The sequence below is a fragment of the Somniosus microcephalus genome, chromosome 13 (genome assembly GCF_052327205.1).
Source record: "Somniosus microcephalus isolate GS21.2 chromosome 13, FLI_Smic_1.0, whole genome shotgun sequence".
NCBI classification, from domain to species: domain Eukaryota; kingdom Metazoa; phylum Chordata; class Chondrichthyes; order Squaliformes; family Somniosidae; genus Somniosus; species Somniosus microcephalus.
The window spans coordinates 57610811-57634841 of NC_140999.1; the positions used below are offsets into that span (position 1 = coordinate 57610811).

Here is a 24031-nt window from a genome sequence, read left to right on the forward strand (position 1 = left end):
TGAGGGAGTGCTGCATTGTCAGAGGAGGTGTCTTTCAGAGACAACGTTAAACTGAGCCCTCTATGGTGGACGTATAAGATTCCATGACAGTATTACGAAGAAGAGCAGGAGAGTTCTTCCTGGCCAATATATATTCCTCAACCAACACCACTAAGACAAATTGGTCATTATCATAATGCTGTTTGTGGGATCCTGCTGTGTGCAAATTGGCTGCCCCGTTTCCTACATTACAACAGTGACTAAAGTTCAAAAGTACTTCATTCGCTGTAAAGGGATGTCCTGAGGTCATGAAAGGCACTATATAAATGTAAGTCTTTCTTTTTCTAGTGCCAAATTTGAAAAGAGTAGGAGAGAAGACAATTTAAATCAAGTTAAAACACCAAACTTTGATCTTAAAGGCTTTTAGATTGGAGGAGGATAGGACACTGAAAGAAAAAGAAATACATTCCAAAAGTGCAGATTATTCAAGAACAAAGCAGAAAGATTATAAACCAACCTTGTGGTGATCCTGTTAGTCATGCGCTGCAGCTCACTCTGAGCTGAACTTCCTGGAAACTAACACATATCTTAGTCTCGACCGTTATAAAGTGACTAATTGAGTTGCAGGTGTTAATTCAGCAGCACTGCCTTCCCTTGCTGTGTGGTGCTTTCTCACATGACTGACGAAGCAAGTGAACTTCACAAAGCTTTTCCTCCACATACATTCAAGCATGCAATTACTGAATCGAAACTGACAATTAAGTAGATTTCCTTTTGCCTGTTTGTGTGTAACTGCTGTAATCACCAGATTCGATGAAGCAGCTGAAGATGGTTGGGCCTAGGACACTGCCCTAAGGATCTCCTATAGCAATGTCCTGGGGCTGAAATGATTGGCCTCCAAAAACCACAACCATCTTCCTTTGTGCTAGGTATGACTCGAGTCAGTGGAGAGTTTATCCCCCCGATTCCCATTGACTTCAATTTTATTAGGGCTCCTTGATGCTACACTCGGTCAAATGCTGCCTTGATGTCAAGTACAGTCACTCTCACCTCACCTCTGGAATTCAGCTCTTTTGTCCATGTTTGGACCAATACTGTAATGACACAGCCTTGCTTGACCCTGGTTCATACGTGAATTGGGTCTGTGTTGGAACCGTTGGTCAGGATCACGGCTTGCATGTCGTCGTGAAGCAGGCGGAGGATAGTGACAAATTTTGAGGGCAGCCGAATTTGAGGAGGACACTCCATAATCCCTCACGGTTGACAGTGTCGAAGGACTTTCTGAGATCAAAGAAGGCCATGTACAGTGGTTGGTGCTGTTCCCTGCATTTCTCTTGCAATTGACGTGCGGTGAAGATCATGTCCATTGTGCCCCTTAGTGGGCGGAATCCGCATTCCGACTCTGGGAGGATCTCTTTGGCCACTGGGAGAAGGCGATTGAGGAGGATTCTTGTGATGACTTTCACTGTGGCAGACAGCAGGGAAACTCCTCTGTAATTACCGCAATCGAACTTGTCACCTTTCTTGAAGATGGTCACAATTACGGCATCTCTGAGATCCCCTGGCATGTTCTTCTCCTTCCAGATAAGAGAAATGAGTTAATGTATTTGTGCCAGTAGTGATTCTCTGCCATGTTTTAGTGCCTCGGCGGGGATTCCATCTGTTTCTGAGGTCTTGTTGTTCTTCAGTTGTCGGATGGCCTTTTCAACCTCATGCCCGGCTGGGGTTGTGCTGAGATGGTGGTGGGTAGCATGCTGTGGGATGGAGTTGAGGACGCTCGTGTTGAAGACAGAGTCCTGGTTAAGGAGATCGTCGAAGTGCTCCTTCCAGCGGGCAGTGACTGCCTCTCTGTCCCTGATGAGTACCTCTCCGTTCTTGGCCCGCAGTGGAGTAGGGCCTTGGGTGCTTGGGCCGTAGATGGTCTTGACTGCGCTAAAGAATCCACGCATGTCGTGGTTGTCGGCTAGCTGCTGGATCTCCTGCACTTTCTCCACCCACCATCTGTTCTTTAGGTCGCAAGTTTTTTGTTGGACCTCGGCCTTCAAGCTTCTGTAGAGCTGCTTTCTTGTTCTCGAGTTATGTTGCTGTTTCCATATCAGGAATGCCTTGTGCTTGCGGCTTATTAGCTCCTGGATCTCCTGGTCAAGCAAGGCTGTGTCATCGCACCAACGCTCTTCTCGATCTTCCTTGCTGCAATGCTCCATCTCACCATCAGTAAGCTCCCCACTGGAGTGGAGCTAATTTACAGAACAAACAGGAAACTGTTCAACCTCTGTCGCCTCCAGTCCAGATCCAAGATCGTCCCATCCTCTGTCGTCGAATTACAGTATGCAGACGACGCTTGCGTCTGCGCCCACTCGGAGGTCAAACACCAAACCATCATCAACACCTTCACCGAAGTGTACGAGAGCATGGGCCTTACACTAAACATCCGTAAGACAAAGGTCCTCTGCCAACCTGCCCCCGCCACACAGTACTGCCCCCCGATTATCAAAATCCACGACAAGGCCTTGGACAACGTGGACCACTTTCCATACTTCGGGAGCCTACTGTCAACAAGGGTAGACATCGACGACGAAGTACAACACCGCCATTAGTGTGCCAGTGCAGCCTTCGGTCGCCTGAGGAAGAGAGTGTTTGAAGACCAGGACCTCAAACCCGGCACGAAGCTCATTGTCTACAGAGCAGCAGTGATACCCGTCCTGCTGTATGCCTCAGAGACATGGACCATGTACAGCAGGCACCTCAAAGCACTGGAGAGGTGCCACCAACGATGCCTCCACAAGATCCTGCAAATCCATTGGCAGGATAGGCGCACCAACGTCAGTGTTCTTGCTCAGGCCAACATAATAATAATAATAATAATAATAATAATCAACTTTATTGTCATTGTTAGTGCACAAGTGCAGTACAACGAAATGTAGGCTTGCGGCTCCCAAGAGTGTACATTTAGATTAAGACATTTAAACATTCAACATTCATTTGGCTTGTAATACATTAACATAAACATAATAAAGTGCATTGGCAGATGTGCAGGCTTTAGAGTTTATTTGTGGAGTTCAGTAGGATGACAGCCCTGGGAAAGAAGCTGTTCCTAAATCTGGTCATTCGGGTGCGAATGCATCTGTAGCGTCTCCCAGATGGCAGGGGGGCGAACAGACTGTGGCTGGGGTGGGTAGGGTCTTTGATGATGGTCAGTGACCTCCGTAAACAGCATTTCTGGTAGATGTTCTCTATGGTCGGTAGCCGGGCGCCGGTAATGCGTTGGGCAGTTTTGACTACCCGCTGCAGGGCTTTCCGGTCATAGGAGCTACAGCTGCCATACCATACTGTGATACAGTTCATCAGGATGCTCTCTATTGTGCAGCGGTAAAAGTTAGCGAGGATCAGGGGTGACAGGTTACATCCCTTCAGCCTCCTTAGGAAATATAGGCGCTGCTGGGCCTTCTTCACCAAAGAGGAGGTATTGAGGGACCAGGAGAGGTCTTCCATGATGTGGACTCCGAGGAACTTAAAGCTGTCCACCCTTTCCACCATAGCCCCATGGATGTGGATGGGGGTGTGACTTCCGCCTTTAGACTTCCTGAAGTCCACAATGATTTCTTTGGTTTTCTTGATGTTAAGGGCCAGGTTGTTATCGGCGCACCACTTCATGAGATGCTAGACCTCCTCCCTGTAGGCTGACTCATCGTTGTTGGTGATCTGACCTACCACCGTGGTATCATCCGCAAACTTGATGATGGTGTTGGAACCATGAACAGCCACACAGTCGTGGGTGAAGAGGGAGTAGAGGAGGGGGCTCAGCACACATCCTAGTGAGGCCCCCGTGTTCAGGGTCAGGGGGGGGAGGTGTGGTTACCTAATTTGACAGACTGGGGTCTGTTTGTTAGGAAGTCCAGGGTCCAGTTGCAGAGGGAAGTGTTCAGGCCAAGAGTGTGGAGTTTGGTGGCCAGCTTGTTGGGGACGATAGTGTTGAATGCTGAGCTGTAGTCTATGAACAACATTCTGATGTAGGTCTCTTTACCGTCTAAGTGTTTCAGTGCAGAATGAAGAGCAGTTGTGATTGCATCCTCCGTTGATCTGTTTGCACGATAGGCAAACTGGTGTTGGTCAAGAGAGGCGGGAACGCTGGCTTTGATGTGAGCCAGGACCAGTCTCTCGAAACACTTCATTATGATGGGTGTGAGTGCGACAGGTCGATAGACATCCCCAGCATCGAAGCTTTGACCACGCTCAATCAGCTCTGACGGATGGGTCACAGTGTCCGCATGCCCGATACGAGACTCCCAAAATAAGCGCTCTACTCGGAGCTCCGGCACGGCCAGAGAGCTCCAGGTGGGCAGAGGAAATGCTTCAAGGACACCCTCATAGCCTCCTTGAAAAAGTGTAACATTCCCATCGACACCTGGGAATCCCTGGTCCAAGACCGCACAAAGTGGAGGAGAAGCATCCGGGAAGGTGCCGAACACCTCGAGTCTCTTTGCCGGGAGTAAGCGGAAGCCAAGCGCAGGCAGCGCAAGGAGCGCACATCAACCCAAGCACCCCACCCACCCGCCCCTTCAACCACCGTCTGCCCCACCTGTGACAGAGACTGTAGGTCCTGCATTGGACTCATCAGTCACCTACGAACTCATTTTTAATGTGGAAGCAAGTCATCCTCAGTTCCGAGGGACTGCCTAAGAAGAAGACTGTAATGAGGTCTGGAGCTGAGTGATCCTGGCAGAACCCAAGCTGAGCATAGGTGAGCAGGTTATTGGTGAGTAAGTGCCACTTGTTGGCACTGATGTTTGAGAGTAGACTGATGAGGGATACATATACCGTCACCAAGGGGAAGCACCAGGCAATCAAACAGCACTAGCACAAAGCAGTAGTAGGGAAATAAACTGATAGCACTTTATTTGGCAAAAGGCATGTTAAGATAAAAGGGAAAGGGTTGATGCTTGATGTGCATGTAATAGTTATGGTAGAGTTGATTGTCACTTTTCAGCCAATGAAAATTCGTGCAAAATAGTTGTACTCCCCTCCAATGTGGGAGTTAGGAGGGAAAAGAATGCAGGTGAGTTAAAGATCTAAAACTTTAAAATAGCAGGGACTCAGTGTGAGCTGGTTAGAATGAGACACTCGTGATGACAGAGAGCATGTCACTAGCAAATTCTTTTGGTTAGAAAGAGGTGAAATTATTGAAGAACAAGGGAAATAAAGTAAGGATAAATACAACCTGCATTATCATTGTGATCATCTACATCACAGGGAGGATCATAACAGACTGAAAGGAATTTGCCTCTTGACAGTTTTAGCATTCACTTGGGATTCACATCTTGGTATTTTATTGATTCTCTGGATGTGGACATTGCTGGCAAGGCCAGCATTTATTGCCCAACTCTACCTTCCGTGGTGGGTCTCCTTCTTGAACCACTGCAGTGTAACGGTTTGATACCATTGAGTGGGTTGCGTCAGAGGGCTGTTAAGTGTTAACTATTGGACATCATGGAGACGAGCGAGGACGAGCCCAGCAGCGGGGTCGAGGCCCAGGCATGGCACAGCGTGGACCCGCAGCGGGGTCGGGAGGACCACACTGCAGCCTATGAAACCCAGGCAGAGAGGTCCTGAGGGAAGGAGGGTGGAGGACAGGAGGAGTATGTTTGTGTGTGTGTGCTAGGCCAATGTAGCAGAGCCTGGTCTCCAATCGTCTTGGATTCCCTTGCCATTGGACCAAGACCTTGCTCAGTCAAGCCCATGTGGTAGCTGGTGTGCAACGGCCACCACACGTTAAAAGAATTCATGCACAGGCATCTTCCACCCTTTAAAATGAATGTAAGAAATCACACAACACCAGGTTATAGTCCAACAGCTTTATTTGAAATCACAAGCTTTCGGAGCGCTGCTCCTTTGTCAGGTGAAGTGGAGAAATGCATAAAGACACAGCTTATATAGTCAGAGAATAATGTCAGATGTTTACAGGTAATCTTTCCAACTGCCATTTATCACACCCCGGCAGAGATAATCACAGCAATCAAAGGTGTGAATAGTGTCCAAACAGGTTAGTCAGGAAAACATTACATCAAAGAGCAATGAGGTGGGGTCACAAGGGGTCAAATGTTGCAGATGCTGGGGTCTGTATGAAAAACAAAAAAACAGATAAAAAAATGGGGATATGTAGTAACAAATCCAAAAGAACAGGTCACTCCCCTCATGAAGTGGTAATGGGGAGACCCATGCGAACACCCACACACCTGTTGGTCCCCATCCTGACTGATAAACAAATTAAGGAGGTGACTCGGGACAAATTCCTGAGTGACCTGTGGGGAACTTTAAAGGAGTTGAACTTGAGGGCCGCCTACAACATTGGGGAGGTGCACCAACACAACCGATCACATCTGGCTCCGAGTAAACCCTAGGAATGGGAAGTAGGGAGCCAGGTAATGGTATGAAACTATGCGAAGATGGGAGTATTTGTACCCCTCTACTGAAGGGATATTTACTAGTCCTAGCCCCTTTAGGGCTACCCTGGATCAGGCGTTTTTCTCAGATGTTCACTTTCAACTAAAGTTTGAGGTAGCCGAATCCTAAAGATGTTTAATTGGGTTTAAAGGTCTGGGCTATCTCTCCCTAAAGGAAAGGAACAACCCGAGAATATTACCATCCTCCAGATAGCACTTTTAATAAGTTTAGCTAGACTGTAACGTCCCAGATATTATGAGGGTCCAGAAAAACATCGAAACATAGAAGATAGGAGCAGGAGTAGGCCATTCGGCTCCTCGAGCCTGCTCCGCCATTCAATGCGATCATGGTTGATCATCCAAATTCAGTACCCTGTCCCTGCTTTCTCCCCATACCCCTTGATCCCTTTAGCCTTAAGAAATATATCCAACTCCTTCTTGAATATATTTAATGAATTGCCCCTACTGCCTTCTGTGGTAGAGAATTCCACAGGTTCACGACTCTCTGGGTGAAGAAATTCCTCCTCATTTCTGTCCTAAATGGCTTACCCCTTATACTTAGACTGTGACCCCTGCTTCTGGACTCCCTGACCATCGGGAACATCCTTCCTGCATCTACTCTGTCCAGTCCTGTCAGAATTGTATAAGTTTGAATGAGATCCCCTCTCATTCTTCTAAACTCCAGCAAGTATAAGCCCAATCGACCCAATCGCTCCTCATACGTCATTCCTGCCATCCCAGGTATCAGCCTGGTGAATCTTCGCTGAACTCCTTCCATGGCAAGAACATCCTTTCTCAGATAAGGCGACCAAAACTGCACACAATACTCAAGATGTGGTCTCACCAAGGCCCTGTACAACTGCAGCAAGACATCCTTGTTCCTGTACTGAAACTTTCTCGCTACGAAGGCCAACATACCATTTGCCTTCTTAACCGCCTGCTGGACCTGCATGCTTACCTTCAGCGACTGGTGCAGAAGGACACCCAGGTCTCATTGCACTTCCCCTTCTCCCAATCTATTGCCATTCAGATAATAATCTGCCTTCCTGTTTTTGCCACCAAAGTGGATAACCACACATTTATACATGTTATATTGCATCTGCCATGCTTCTGCCTAATCACCCAACCTGTCCAAATCATCCTGGAGTTTCTCGGCATCCTCCTCACAGCACACACGCCCACCCAGCTTTGTGTCGTCTGCAAATTTGGAGATATTACATCTAGTTCCCTCGTCTAGATCATTAATATATATTGTGAATAGCTGGGGTCCAAGGACCGATCCCTGCGGTACCCTACTAGTCACTGCCTGCCACTCGGAAAAAGAGCCGTTTATTCCAACTCTTTGCTTTCTGTCTGCCAACCAGTTCTCTATCCAAGTCAATACATTGCCCCCAATCCCATGTGCCTTAACTTTACACGCTAATCTCTTATGTGGGACCTTATCGAAAGCCTTCTGAAAGTCCAAATGCACCACATCCACTGGTTCTCCTTTATCTATTTTATAAGTTACATCCTCAAAAAATTCCAGTAGATTAGTCAAGCATGATTTACCTTTTGTAAATCCATGTTGACTTTGTCCGATCCTGTCACTGTTTTCCAAGTGCTCTGCTATTACATCTTTTATAATGGACTCTAGCACTTTCCCCACTACCAATGTCAGGTTTACCGGTCTGTAATTCCCCATTTTCTCTCTACTACCTTTTTTGAATAGTGGGGTAACATTAGCTACCCTCCAATCCATGGGTACTGTTCCAGATTCCATCGAATGTTGGAAGATGATCAGCAATGCATCTACTATTTCTAGGGCCACTTCCTTAAGTACCCTAGGATGTAGATTATCAGGCCCTGGGGATTTATTGGCCTTCAATCCCGTCAATTTCCCTAACACCATTTCCCTACAAATACTGATTTCTTTCAGTTCCTCCCTTTCATCAGTTCCCCGACATCTCTGGGAGGTTATTTGTGTCCTCCTCTGTGAAGACAGAACCAAAGTATGTATTTAATTGGCCTGCCATTTCTTTGTTCCCCATTATAAATTCCCCTGATTCTGACTGCAAGGGACCTACGCTTGACTTCACCAATCTTTTTCTCTTCACATATCTATAAAAGCTTTTACAGTCAGTTTTAATGTTCCCTGCAAGCTTACTCTCATTTTCTATTTTCCCCTTCTTAATTAATCCCTTTGTCCTCCTTTGTTGAATCCTAAACTGCTCCCTATCCTCAGGTTTACTGCTTTTTCTGGCCAATTTATATGTTCTCTCCTTGGATCTTATGCTATCCCTAATTTCCCTTGTTAGTCACAGTTGAGTCACCTTTTTTGTTTTATTTTTATGCCAAACTGGGATGAACAAATTCTCTAGTTCATCCATGCGGTCTTTGAATGTTTGCCATTGCCTATCCACCGTCAACCCTTTGAGTGACCTTTCCCAATCATTCCTACCCAACTCGCGCCTCAGACCATCATAGTTTCCTTTATTTAAATTCAGGGCCCTAGTCTCTGAGTCAACTACTTCATTCTCCATTTTAATGAAGAATTCTATCATATTATGATCGCTCCAACGCAAGGGGCCTTGTACAACAAGATTGCTAATTAATCCTTTCTCATTACATAATACCCAGTCTAAGATGGCCTGATCTCTGGTTGGTTCCTCGACATATTGGTCCAGGAAACCATTCCGTAAACACTCCAGGAATTCCTCCTTCACAGTATTGTTACTAATTTGGTTAGCCCAATCTACATGTAGATTAAAGTCACCCATGATGACTACTGTGCCCGTATTGCATGCTTCTCTAATTTCCCTTTTTATGCCATCCCCAACCTCCGCATTACTGTTTGGAGGTCTATATATCACTCCCACTAACGTTTTCTGCCCCTTGGTATTTCTCAGTTCTACCCATACAGATTCCACATCATCAGAGCTAATATCCTTCCTTACAATTGTGTTAATCCCTTCTTTAACCAGCAATGCTACCCCACCTCCCTTTCCTTTTTGCCTATCTTTCCTGAATATTGAATACCTCTGGATGTTGAGTTCCCAGCCTTGCCCACCCTGGAGCCATGTTTCCGTAATCCCAATCAAATCCTATTCGTTTACCTCTATTTGCGCAGCTAATTCATCCACCTTATTACGAATGCTCCTCGCATTAAGACACAAAGCCTTCAGGCTTGTTTTTTTAATGCTCTTAGACCTATTAGAATTCTTATTTACTGTGGCCATGTTTGATTTAAACCGTTGATTTCTCTGACTGCCACTTTTGTTTTTCTCCTTCCTATCTTTTGCTTTTATCCTTGTTTCCCTTTCCTCTGTCTCCCTGCTCAGGATCCCAACTCCCTGCCATTTTACTTTACACCCTCCCCCAAAGCACTAGCAAATATTCCCCTGAGAACTCCTTCAGAATTCTGTAACTCTTCACCAAAGAGTGTATAGAGATTGAGACTTATGTGAGACAATTCTAAAAATATATAGAGATTTATTAAACAACCAACATGCAATTTACAGTTGGTGAATCAGCTGGTATTAACAGAGAATCTTACTTTTAAATCTTAACTTCACTACAGTATTACAGTTCTTAAAGTTTTCTATACAGGATATCCATCAATATCAAATACCTTTGATCCCTGAGGTACAAAGAGTTGAAGACCACAGAGCCGCCTCTGTGGTCGAGAATCGCTTTGCCCAATTAAAGTGAGTCTGATATCCCATTTGAGACTTCAATATTTACACCCTTTCCAGTTGTATTTCCTTTCAGGTTTTCTGCTGATGCAAGTTAATTATCCCTATTCATCTTTCTGCTGACCTCTGCAATTCTTACTGCTACATCAGCTTGTAATATTCCAGAATCTTGTCTCATCTCCAGGTGTTCTGGGTTGACCATATAAAAATGGTGTGAAGGGCAGGTGTTCCTTATTTTATGTCATCTTTACGAGGGCAGATGTTCCTTATCTTATGTGCCATCTTTACGAAGTTTAAATTAGACCACCTTATCCAGGGTGAACCATTGTTTTTGTTCCCAAAGGTCAGCCTGTCAGAGCCATGCACCTTTCGTTTCAATAAGGTTATTTATTCAGGGTCAACAACTGTCTTATCTCAATAGCCAGAATTCTTTCATAGCTATTTCATAGTTAGGTTTCCATTCGGCCCCTCGAGCCTGCTCCGCCATTCAATGCGATCATGGTTGATCATCCAAATTCAGTACCCTGTCCCTGCTTTCTCCCCATACCCCTTGATCTCTTTAGCCTTAAGAAATATATCCAACTCCTTCTTGAATATATTTAATGAATTGACCTCTACTGCCTTCTGTGGTAGAGAATTCCACAGGTTCACCACTCTCTGGGTGAAGAAATTCCTCCTCATTTCTGTCCTAAATGGCTTACCCCTTATCCTTAGACTGTGACCCCTGGTTCTGGACTCCCCGACCATCGGGAACATCCTTCCTGCATCTAGTCTGTCCAGTCCTGTCAGAATTTTATAAGTTTCAATGAGATCCCCTCTCATTCTTCTAAACTCCAGCAAGTATAAGCCCAATCGACCCAATCGCTCCTCATACGTCATTCCTGCCATCCCAGGTATCAGCCTGGTGAATCTTTGCTAAACTCCTTCCATGGCAAGAACATCCTTTCTCAGATAAGGCGACCAAAACTGCACACAATACTCAAGATGTGGTCTCACCAAGGCCCTGTACAACTGCAGCAAGACATCCTTGTTCCTGTACTCAAACCCTCTCGCTACAAAGGCCAACATACCATTTGCCTTCTTAACCGCCTGCTGCACCTGCATGCTTACCTTCAGCGACTGGTGAACAAGGAGACCCAGGTCTCATTGCACTTCCCCTTCTCCCAATCTATTGCCATTCAGATAATAATCTGTCGTCCTGTTTTTGCCACCAAAGTGGATAACCTCGCATTTATCCATGTTATATTGCATCTGCCATGTTTCTGCCCAATCACCCAACCTGTCCAAATCATCCTGGAGTTTCTCAGCATCCTCCTCACAGCACACACGCCCACCCAGCTTTGTGTCATCTGCAAACTTGGAGATATTACATCTAGTTCCCTCTATCTAGTACTATCAGATAGGGAATCCTTGGGGAAATGTAGGAAGCCTGACCCAATCCTGAGCAGCAGAAGGCAAATTGTTTGGGGAAAAGCTTTCCTGCAACTACTTTCATGGTGCAATTCCATTCTACCCCATCCCAATCAAATTCACACACAGGGGCTGCATGTTCTACCACGTCATAAGTGCAGATTAATTTGTCCCGAGTTTGAGCCGGTAAGATCTGGGGCCACCCATCTGGTCCCATCCACCAAGATCTTGAAAATTCTGTGAGAACCACGAGTCAACAACCTTCAAATGTGAAAACAACGACTCTCTCCAACCCTTGAATGTCTGGCCTTGGTTAACTAAGCATCAAAACAGATAGAAGGAGAGAGAGATAGAAAAACAACGTTAATCACACAGTTTGGGACATGAATGCTGTGGGTGAGTTGCCAAGTTTGGGGTATAAGGGACATTGTAGTCTGATATTCGTGGTTGCAGTCCTGGGCGACCTGGTCAGTTGCCAGTTAAAGTCATACATCTAGTCATCATTGAATTGACCTCTCACTGGTGTTAATATGTATGTGGTGTTGCTTATGATCACCTGAGCTTAAAGTGAATTATTTTAGATGCTTGCTTGTAATAAGTAAATGAATTGAGTGGAAATTGTATTTTTTTTGTATACTTTGTGCGTGCTTACTTGTAATAAGTACATGGATTAGTACAGTTTGTATTTGGTACTTACTTGTAACCTCTTGTTGATTTTTAAGTAAAGAATAGTTTACCCTGAAATCTTTGTCTCGAGTTGTCTGTTCCACGGGTCTGAACTCTATAAACTGTCAGACAATCAGAATGTCTTACAAAGGATTCCACGGGCCTAGTTGAAGAGGAGCTGGAAGATCCCCATCTGCCCTGACCAATAATTCTCCCTCAACCAATGCCACCAAAAAATAACACATTAGCTGGTCGTTCATCTCATTTTCTGACTGCAGGATGTTGCTGGCACAGAATGACTGCTGTGTTTGCTTACATAACTAAATCACTCAGCTTCAAAAGTTATGCATTGTGTGAAATTTTTTGGCAAATGTTCCATGTATAATAAGGCACTATTTTTCAAATTCAAGGCAATTTGATATTTCAAAGTACTGTATCTCTAACTGGGCCATCATGTAGTATTTATCAAAATTAAGTCGAAATTGTAGAATGTCAGACATGCTCAGTGCGACAAAACTCCTTTTAGGCACATGTATCATGTGCCATCTTGACATCCATGATATGGATCCACTTGTCATTTCAATTAAACTGGACAATTCATGGGGGGAAAAAGACAAAATCATTCATTAAGTTCCTTTGGAATAAAGAGACTCTTGAAGTGATTGCTGGCAGCGTTTATTGTATTTCTCGGCACGACTAGTACATGCAGCCCATTGTCTCTACACGAGTTGGATAGTGTAGTTACTCAGAACATTAGTACATTACTGTGACTACATATATCAAATACTCAATGGGATTGGCTTTTATGCTAAACTATAGAAGTGTGTAGAAGCTGTTATTGTTCCACTGAACACACACTTTTTCAATTGCCGCAGACAGCTAAAGCAATGGCGTAGAATGAGTAAACATCTGCAGAAGCATTTCCACCATTCTTTTGGGCGGAGTTCTATGAAGCTCTGGTTGAACACGTGAATCCTTACACTATTGGATAGACTGCATTGCTGGCAATTCCACAGTTATTCCTCCTGTACTTAGCCATGTAGATGTAACCTCTGTTACCCCATCGTGTTCCCCAACTGGAAAATAAGGGGAAAAAATGATGTTAACATCATAGTTCTGTTCAAGTGACAGGCTTTCAGAGCTGGGGCTTTTACTCTGGAAAAGCATAGATTTTGAGGGGATATGATTGAGATCTTTAAAATAATTGAGGGATTAGATTCCGTCCAAGCACATAGGTTATTTGAGCTAGATAGCCAAGCAGAACCAGACTACATCAGTACGAGTTATGAAACATAAAGTTAGGCTAGCTACAAAGAAGTAATTATTTTCTTTATGACCTGTGATATAAGTTGCCAGTCTGTGTGGTGAGTGTGGATTCGCTACAAGCCTTCAAAAGGGAGTTAGTGTCACGGGGCCGTGCATTCACGGGGCCGTTTTGCTAGGGTTTCGGTAGTGGACCCAAGCGCAGGAAACCTATCCAAGGACTCGAGACCGGGTAGAACTCAAAAGATGCTTCCTTGAGACTCGAAAACACAGAGACATGGTAACACTCGAAAGGCGATTCAGTTGAGACTCGAAAACACAGAGCGACTCGAGAACGCCAGAGACACAGCAAGAGCTGTTACTTGCAGGCAGGCGAACCCAGGACTGAGCATAGAGGACAGAAAACAGGAAGCTTAAATACAGACCTGATTGGTCACGTGACAAAATTATTCAAATGAGACAGGAGACAAATACTTTAACACACAGGTGAGGCCAGAGGCACAGAGACAAGACAAGGACAAGACCTCACAGCTTTATTCATTCTCTGCCTTGCTCTCTGTGCTGCTGGTTCAAGCTGCAGCAGAGTGGAAAGTGGTGGTCTCCTTGACCAGGGAGAGGAGGAGAAGGAGAATCTACAGACCACCACTACCACAACAGCAACAGCAACTACTGAGGTGCCTGGAGAGAGAGGACAGAGGGAAAAGGAGGCCAACACGTACCAGAGGAGAGGCCTTTCTACCACTGCCTCCCCAAATTGGCCTCCATTCCAGGAGAGGGAGAGAGGGGAGAGAAGCAGCAATCAACACCCACCATCAACTGCTTGGGAGGAAGGAAGGATAACATCTTCTACTGAACATCTGCAGGTGGGTGTCATTTGGTGCATTCTCCAAAAGACTTTGTATTGTAGGTGGGGGGAGGAAAGAAGACCGGCCGGAACACCAAGGGGTGTCTGTGTGTGTGTGTGGCTCTTGTAGAATACTAGGCCACACACACCACTAATAAGCACCCCTTCTATTGCCTGGCCTGGGACAGCTGGAGCTGCCTAGGTGAAGTCTTTAAATCAATTAATACATTGTTAAGACCTGGTGTAGGACTGAGACTGGGCATTCTCCAGCTTTCCCAGGTGAAGACATCTTCTCCCCCTGCCAGAAGAACACCAACAGAGACTGTATTTTTCCATCGGAGAGTGCACCCCTGCCGACACACACCCACCCACCATCCTGAGTGGCAACCCTGCCCTTGCGGCCTCCCTCCTTCCCACCCCCCTCTCTCTCTCTCTTTGTCTCTCTCTTTACCTCTCTCTCAAGAGGCACCTCCTTTCTATATATATTCATTAATTGCCACTTGAGCAGAGGGGAGAAGGCCCCTCTCCCAATTCCATCCAATAAGGGGAGAGGTGTGCCTTTAATTTAACAGCTCCCTCTGCTCAAGGGTGGACTTTAAAAAAAAACGGAGGCCATTAACACCTTAAGGCCTGTGACTTGGGGTGGGTGTAGCTCTTTTTAAAAAAACCACCCCATAATGGCGTCTACTTCTTCGCCGGTGGTGGGGCCGGCTAGGTCATATGTGGTGGTGGCAGCCACAGCCATGGCTGCTCCCGCTGCTTCTGCCGCCCCATCACCTTTCTCTTTAATAACTAAAAAGCTTGGGGTGAAGAGCTACACCCACCCCACAATGACAATTGAGGCGTGTGTAAAGGTCATGGCTGGGGTTGTTGGCCCTTCAGCCATCCTCGCCACCTCAAAAATGTACGGGAAGGCTGTGTTCTTCTTGAGGTCGGAGCGGGCGGTGTCCCTGGCCATCACCAAGGGGCTCACCGTGGGCGGGACCTTCCTGCCGGTGGACCCCCTCGAGGCCACTGCGCAGAGGGTGGTTATTTCTAACCTCCCGCCCTTTGTTCCTGGTGAGTGCCTCCTCCCCCACTTACACCAACTCGGGGAGGTGAGGTCGGGGATTACACCCATCCCGCTCGGCTTCCGGGAGGCCAGCCTTCGCCACGTTTTCTCCTTCCGGCGCCAGCTTTTTATCCAGCTGGCGCAGGAGGAGGACACGGACGGGGCATTCGTTGTCCTCCATGAGGGGACCGCCTATCGCGTCTTCTGGACGTTGGACGGTGTGCGGTGCCACGCCTGTAAGGAGGTGGGGCATATTAGGAAAAACTGCCCCGCCTCCAAGGCCGCCAGGTCATCTAGTGCGGCCGAGGCTGGCGCCGCCACCGCTCCTCCCCCCGGATCTGTCCGCGCGTCGTGAGCCACTGATGCGTGGTCGACTTCGGAGGCCGATGCCACCAAGGCCTCCGGTGGGGGGGGAGGGAGCACGTCTGGGCGGAAGGAAGGCATAGCAAAAGACAAAACACCTCCGGGTGGGTCCCCCCGCGGAGGGCCGGCCCTTAAACTTAGAGCCCCTGACACCCGCGCTCCTCGCGGAGTTGGTCGGGGCAGACGAGGGCGGGAGGGGCCTCATGCCCGAGCCTGTGGCCGCAACCGCCGTAGCGGAAATGCCAATACCTGCGGCTGGGCTCGGGCCCAAGGAACCCGACAAACCTGCTCCGCCGGAGGGAGCAGAGGAGGAGGCCCCTGCAGACATGGAGGTCTCCCTCGCTCCCTCCGCGCTAAAAAGAAGGTGCGACCCCCTGGAAGAGGAGGAGGACCGGGAAGAGGAAGGTCCCTCCGAGCAGGGGGAGTGATCGCCCGCCGCGGGTACTGCGCCCCCCCCCCTGCTGTCACCATCAGCAGCGATCGGCAGGGGTCACCTGTCCCTCGGGAGGCTGGGGCAGATGTGTCTGTCCAGCACGTGCCTCCCGGGGATGGGGACGAGACCCTGCCCGTGGGGGGGGTCGCGGAACAACCCGCGGCAGAAATAGATATACTTTCTGTGCCGTTACCCCTCGCCGGGTCGGGCGGCCTGGGGTCTGGGTCGGGCGAGTTCGGGGAAGGGGGAGGCCGGTGGCGGGGAAGGGGGAGGCCCTCTGATTGTGTCTCTGGCGCCGGACGACCTGGAGGAATTCAGATTTGTTTTCTCTCCGATTTCTCTGGTCGTTCTGGCGTCTGGGGCGGAGGGGGACTCCGGACCGCCGCCGTCTCCAGGCCCGGCGCCCCCGGAGGAGCCTAGGGAGGAATCCTCTGCCGCCGATCCTGGGGGTGGGATCCGGGCAGAGGCAGGGCCGGCCGGTGCGGCCGAGCCATTCGGTGCACACTGCGCGAAGGACGGGTCGGCTGCTGGTGGCGAACCCCTGGAGGAGGACGGGGGCTCGGTGATGGGCGCGGAGGACGATTCGGACTCCATCGCCGATGAGGCGATGGATGACCTCGTGCCCCTCGTCGAGTCTCCCCTCATCCCGGTCAGGGAAATCCGGGATTTTATGGCCGCGTGCCATGGTCGTCAAAATAAGACCCGGCTGGCCCTCGACAGGTGGTCGGAGCTGGCACTGCTCATCGGGTCAGTCTGCGCCGCCATCAAAATCATGGGCCCGGACCAGGACGTGAGCCCGCTCGAGCTGCGTTGGCTCAGGTCGTCCCTCACTGTGCTGCTGAGGGAGTGGCGGCCGACTAGCGGCTGCGCTCCCTCCCCCCGTTAGGTGTAAGTAGAGGTTGCACTATGCTTCTGATATGAAGATAACCATAGCCAGCCTCAACATCAACAGCAGCAGGGAGGCTCGCCGCAGATTTAATAACCTTTCGGTCCTTCGGGACGGAAAGTATGCGGTGTGCTTCCTGCAAGAAACCCACACTGTTCCGGGAGACGAGGCCACATGGCTCCTGGAGTGGCAAGGAGGGGTCAGCATGAGTCACCTCTCCAACGTTTCCAGCGGGGTGGCTATCTTGCTGGCCCCGCATTTTCAGCCGGAGATCTTGGGGGTCAAGGAGCATGTGCCGGGCCGCTTGCTCCAGGTCACTGTTCGCCTGGGGGGGCGTGCCGCTCCATCTAGTGAACGTGTATGCCCCTCAGGCTGGTGCGCAGCAAGTGCGCTTCTTTGAAGAAGTGCCCGCTCTTCTGGGCTCCATCGACGCGGGCGAGTGCGTCATCCTCGGGGGGGATTTTAACTGCACCCTCGAGGCGAGGGACCGTTCGGCCCCCCAGCGATGCCCGGCGGTGATGGAGACGTTGAGGGACCTGGTCGGGTCCTTCAACTTGGTGGACGTCTGGCGACATCTCCACCCCGACTCCAGCGCCTTCACTAGCGTGAGGTCTGGAGGAGGATGGTCCAGAATCGACCGCCTTTATATTTCCTGGGCGTAAGTCTCCTGCGTTCCGGCGGCTTCCATGCGGCCGGTGCCGTGCATGGACCACCACCTGGTGTGGGTGGAGCTTGTTCCGCTGCGCGCGTTGGGGGGGTCCACGTACTGGCATTTTAACAACCTGCTGCTGGAGGACGCGCGGTTCCAGGATTCATTTCGTCGGTTCTGGGCCGACTGGAGAAGGAAGCGGGGGGGCTTCCCCTCCTTGAGGCTATGGTGGGACGTGTGCAAGGCTCACGTCCGTCTCTTCTGTCAGGAGTACGTGAAGGGGTCGACCAAGAGGCGGGAGGCCCGGGTCAGGCGGTTGGAGAAGGAGGTGCTCGACCTGGAGTCCCGTCTCGGTCAAGTCGTCGAGGACCCAGCCCTGCGGAAGGTGTACGAAGAGAAGAAGGGCGCGCTGAAGGACCTGCAGCTCGTCGGGTCCCGAGGCGCGTACATGAGGTCGCGGATCCAGTTCCCGCGGGACCTGGACTGCGGCTCCCCCTTCTTCTACTCGCTGGAAAAAAGACGGGGGGTCCGTAAGCAGCTCTTGGGGCTGCTGGCCGACGATGGATCTCTGGTCTCGGATCCGGAGGCCCGCGCCTATTACGGGGCTCTGTTCTCTCCGGATCCATCCAGCGAGGATGCGCACAGAGTTTTGTGGGAGGACCTGCCGAAGGTCGGCTTGGAGGGCGCCAAAAAATTGGACGCTCCTCTGAGTCTGGAGGAGCTGACCGGCACCCTCCGCCAGCTCTCCAGGGGAATGTCCCCGGGGCTGGACGGGCTGACCGTGGAGTTCCACAGGGCGTTCTGGGACGTCTTGAGGGGCGACTACGCGTGGGTCCTGGGGGAAAGTTTGGCGACCGGGGAGATGCCCCTCCCTTGGCGCAGGGCGGTTATTGTCTTGTTGCCTAAGAAGGGTGATCTCCGCCTCCTTTAAAAACTGGCGCCCGGTCTCCCTCCTCAGCACGGACTACAACATTTTTGCCAAGGCCATGTCTGCTCGCCTTGGCGCCATGCTGGCCCACATGATCCACCCCGACCAGTCCTACACGGTCCCAGGCCGGACCATCCACGATAACATCCATCTGGTCCGGGACCTGGTCCACCATTCCCAGAGGGCTGGTCTGTCGGTCGCCTTCCTTTCCCTGGATCAGGAGAAGGCGTTTGACAGGGTAGATCACGAGTATCTCTTCGGGACTCTGCGCGCATTCGGGTTCAGGACGCATTTTGTCGCCCGGATCCGACTTCTGTACGCTGCCGCAGAGTGTCTGATTAAAGTTAACGGGTCCTTGACGGCGCCCCTTCGCTTCGGGAGGGGGGTGCCTCAGGGATGCCCCATGTCCGGCCAGTTATACGCCGTTTGCATAGAGCCTTTCCTGCGCCTCTTGCGGAAGAGGTTGATGGGACTGGCTCTGCAAGGGCCGGGCGTGGAGGTGGTCCTCTCGGCTTGCGCCGATGATGTGCTCCTCACGGTCACGGATCCCGCTGACTTGCGGAGGATGCGGGAATGCCAGCAGATTTACTCGGACGCATCCTCCGCCAAGATCAACTGGGAGAAATGTTCCGGACTCCTGGTGGGTCAGTGGCGGGTGGACTCCCTGCCGGAGGAGTTCAGGCCCTTCGGCTGGAGCACCACGCACCTCCTCTACTTGGGAGTCTACCTTAGCCCTGCCGAGGACGCCTGGCCGGTGAACTGGCAAGAGTTGGAGGCCAAAGTCACCACTCACTTAGGATGCTGGACAGGACTGCTCCGAGTATTGTCCTACAGGGGTCGAGCGATGGTCATAAACCAACTGGTGGCCGCCATGTTGTGGTACCGGTTCGTCACTTTGATCCCTCCCCCTGCGTTTGTCGCCAAGATACAGAAGAAGCTCGTCGACTTCTTCTGGGACAAAAGGAAGCACTGGGTCTCTGCCGTGGTTCTGAGTCTCCCGCTTAGGGAGGGCAGTCAGGCACTGGTGTGCCTCCGCACCCAGGCTGCGACTTTCCATCTTCAGACGCTGCAGAGGTACCTATACGTCGAGAATTCTCCGAGATGGTGTGCGCTGGTGACGTATTTTTTCCGCCAGCTGCACGGCCTCAATTACGACATGCAGCTCCTGTTTTTGGAAGTGGGCGGCACGCGTGCCAGCCTGTGGGAGCTGCCTGTCTTCTACCGGGAACTGCTATGGGTTTGGAACTACGTTGCTTCCAGGCGGAGCTCTCCCCCGTCAGGAATGGCGGCTGTCCTTCGGGAGCCGCTGTTCAGGAATCCGCACCTCCACGTCCACGGGTTCAGGTGGCTGGTGGAGCGCAGGGCTGTGCCTGGCAAGGTGACTAGAGTCGGGGACCTGCTCGATGGCGGAGGAACAGGCTGGATGGCGCTGGAGGAGTTGGCGCGGCGCATGTCTTGGGCCAACATCCAGCTCGCGGTCAATGCCATCGAGTCGATGAAAGCGACGCTGCGCCCCGGCGCCACAAGGTGTATCGAGGCAGCTCAAGCGTGTGGGGCGATCCCGTCCGAGCTGTCCCCCGTTCGGACAGAATTCCTTATCGGCGCCCAGCCCCGAAACTCCCCTCGGGAACCGGCGCCTCACAACTTGAGCTGTCTCGAGGAAATACCCTCCATGCCTTTTCATTCCGCACGGAGGGGTTTCCTGTACGGGCTGCTCCTGCACACTCTCCACTTTGCCATCTTCGCCTGCCGCCCGGACACGCCTTGGCGTTCCGTCTTGCCTTCCGGCGGAGGTCCCCAATGGAGGGCTCTCTATGCGGGAGTCCTCCCCTGTTCTATTGGGGACTTTGCCTGGTGGGTGTTGCACGGGGCAGTCCCGTGCAATATATTTTTAAGTAGGTTCACGGACTCCCAGGCCGTCTGTTTGTTCTGCGGCCTGGAGGAGTCCGTTTTTCATATATATACAGAATGTGAGAGGTTGCAGCCCCTCTTCCATTATTTGAAGGGGCTGCGCCTCGATTTTTGGTTGCACTTCAGTCCCACGCTCTTGTTCTACGGTCACCCGGTGCGGAGGCGAGCGGGCAGGTTGGAGGGCCTCCTCGTGGGTCTGCTCCTGGGCCTGGCTAAAAAAGCCATGAATTGGTCCAGGCAGCGGGCGGTCGAGGGGGTCGTCCAGCCAGATTGCCTCCCTCTCTTCCGCGGCCATGTTCGCGCCCGGGTGGCCCTGGAGATGGAGCACGCGGTGTCCGCCGGCTCGCTCAATTATTTCCGTGACTGGTGGGTGCCGCGGGGACTGGAGTGCATAATTGATTTGGACAACCAAATTTTAATTTGATTTGCTAAGGTTTATTTAAAGTTTTACAGTTTTAATTACAGTCTATTTGTTTAATTTACTTGGTCCAATTAAAAGAGGACAAGACAAGGACAACTTTATTAACTAGCCTGATTACTCTGATGAGATCAATTACTCGAGAAACAGGTGAGGAGAGGGGCCCAAAAGGCACGGCAGCAGTGCACCGAGGCCTCAAAAACCGCCCTCAGGCGGCGAGCAGAGGGAAGTGCCGCTGAAGCCGTTACATTTAGCTGGGGTCCTGTGAGTGGAAAACATCTTAAGCTATAGAGGTAGGTGGGTTAGTGGGGACTAGTGATATCAGTCTCTGTAGTGTCCTGGTGCTTGCCTGATTGCCTTATGGGAAGAAGAATTTCCCAGAGTTTTACCTACATCATCCTAAGATTGCCTCTCGCAGGAGATTGCTTTACTGCGGAGGGACTGTTGATGGTGCATGTAGGTTGCACCATGTCAGGATGGGGCAGGCTTGGTGGACCAGATGGTCTTATTTTGTCCTCTTTTGTATGCATGTATCCTGCCCTCCAAGGATATAACATCCTAATGACTTGCTTCCAAATGTTATCAGAGTTGTACAGCCCAAAAAACTGAGTAATTCAAAGAACAGCTTATTTTTCACTTGAAATGGCCACCAATGGTTGAGTGATTATAACCCTACCACCACCCCATCCAACCCTGATCCAACCATGCCTTCTGTTGCCTAGGCCCTAAGCTGTGGAATTTCCTGCCTAAACCTCACCGCCTCGCTTCCTCTCTTTCCTCCATTAAGATGCTCCTTAAAACCTACCTCTTTGACCAAGATACCGGTCACCTGCCCTAATTTATCCTTATGTGGCTCGGTGTCAAATTTTTTGTGTTAAAATATGCCTGTGCAGCACCGTGGGACATTTTACTACGTTAAAGGTGCTATATAAATGCAAGTTGTTGTTGTTGTTGATACCATCCACCTCACTCAACCTTGCCACCACACATTGATCCCTGATACCATCAACCTCGCCCAACCATTGTTCCATCGCATCCAACCCTGATACCATCCACCTGACCCAATTATTCCACCACCCCATCCAACCCTGCCATCACTGCTTCACATCCACATAAACATATTTTCCAGTGTCTCTGGATAGTAATCAGCAGTGGGAACTTTGGCAGTTTTTCCCTCCCTACCCTAGGAACACTGAGACCAAATGCAGTGCTCCTGCCACTGCCCCAGCTGTGATCAGTTGGAGTTCTTTTTTTAAGCAGGTACCTGTTTTTAACAATCCAGTAATTCCATCTACGTCTAGTTCTATATCCAACCACCAGCATTGCATGATTCAGCCTGCAAGAACTGCATCGTCTCTCATAGTAGACTCCTGTAAAGAGCAGACAATTAGATCTTAATATGACGATAGCAAAATACTGCGGATGCTGGAAATCCAAAATAACAACAGAAAATGCTGGAAAAACTCAGCAGACCAGGGCAGCATCCGTGGAGAGAGAAACAGTGTCAACGTTTCAGGTCGATGACCTTTCGTCAGAACTCTTAATATGATGTAATTTTAAAATGTATAATTCCAGAAGTTGTCACCATTATTTCTGTCCCACATTTTTGCCTCTTCAATTATCTTCTGATCTACATTTCCCTTTAACAGAATTTACTTCCTGTCGTCACATTTGTCAACATTTTCAATTATAAATCCCAATGTCCAGATTTTTAATAGAAAATGTCCATATGAACTTATCATGCTGTAATTACACCCTCCAACCAGTGGTGGTGCTGGAGCTCAGATTTACATCTTCCAGCCCATCAGCCCGTACTGCAGAGAAACTCCTGCGCTCCAACCAACTCTAATTCCCAAATTGCTACAAAATTTGTTAACTAACTACAAGTAATAACAATATCAACGTATTGTAGAAAATTAAGGAGAGAATGTACAACTTTAAGCCCACTTCAAATGAAGACGACACTTGGACTCGATTTACCATGTGCATCGACTGTTTTGTTATTAAAAGCCATGTGTAGAGTGCACTCTGCCTCGTCATAATTTTTGGCTGTGCTTTTGTATCAATATTTACCACTACAAATTGCTATGTCAACTGTCATACTATAGTTGCAAGCTCTGGCCACTAGGCGGTTCTGTGGAAAAACTTTCTGAATCACCCTTCTTAACTCCATTGCACCTTATATTCATCAACTGAACATGGGCAACACGAGGGGCAATTTACTAGAAATGTTAAAAATCTTGCACATGATTTTACAGGAAGTGTATACCATGTGACAAAAAGCAAGTATATTTCCTTTTTTGTTACAATTATTTTTGGATTCTTTCTTGCTAGTCACCAGATTAGTATCAGTTTCTGCAAGCTACATTACACTCTTTGGTGCAAAAGGGTCACTCAGTGCATTGTTCAATAAAGCAAATTGGGAATTAGAGATTGACAAAGAAATATGGCAACAGATTGACACCTTTCTGCTTAGATGTTGTGCTATTGTTACACCCCTACTGAAAAAAGGGGAGAGGGATAAACCCGTAATTATAGGCCAATCAGCCTAACGTCAGGAGTGGGGAAGCTTTTAGAGTCATTAATCTGGAACAAAATTGATTGGCACATGGAAAATATGGGTTAATAAATGAAAGTCAGCATGGATTTGTTAAAGGCAAATCGTGTTTGACTAACTTGATTGAATTCTTTGATGAAGTAATGGAGAGTGTGGATCAAGGCAATGTGGTTGATGTTCTGCATATGGACTTTCAAAAGACAGATTCAATAATAACTTTCACAAGGTAATTGGATAAATACTTGAAAAATTTGCAGGGTTATGGGGAAAGAGTGGAGTGGGACTAATTGGATAGCTCTTTCAGAGAGCCAGCACAGCAATGATAGGCTGAATGGTCTCCTTCTGTGCTGTATCATTCTATGACTCTATGATTCTATTCACTTTGGCCAGCCTGACATGTCGGGCGAGTACAGACAGGTTGAGAGAAGCCTTTGAACCTTCCTGTAATGGCAGATGTATTTTTGTAAACAAACATTCTGTGTACAGGAAACTTTCGTTTAACCGGAGGTTAAAGCTCTATCTACCGGCAAAATTCAGGAGCCGTTTCCTATAAGTTTTT

The 24031-nt window shown here is 49.2% G+C and overlaps 2 protein-coding genes across 4 annotated transcripts in view; both read right to left on the reverse strand.

Moving 5' to 3' along the window:
• The window catches only part of LOC147108343 (procathepsin L-like), an 87981-nt gene extending 87280 nt beyond the window's left edge, over nt 1-701 (reverse strand). For all 3 annotated transcript variants that reach the window (XM_086004941.1, XM_086004940.1, XM_086004936.1), the window contains exon 1: nt 497-701. The gene's annotated coding sequence lies outside the window, so the exon portion shown is untranslated. The remainder of the gene's footprint in view (nt 1-496) is intronic.
• Nucleotides 702-12828: 12127 nt separating this feature from the next.
• LOC147108344 (procathepsin L-like) overlaps nt 12829-24031 on the reverse strand; it is a 47840-nt gene continuing 36637 nt past the window's right edge. Inside the window, exons 7-8 of the mRNA XM_086004942.1 lie at nt 22180-22285; nt 12829-13245 (exon numbers count right to left, since the gene is read on the reverse strand). Of these exons, the coding sequence (XP_085861068.1) occupies nt 13146-13245; nt 22180-22285 (206 nt within the window). The 3' untranslated portion in view covers nt 12829-13145. The remainder of the gene's footprint in view (nt 13246-22179; nt 22286-24031) is intronic.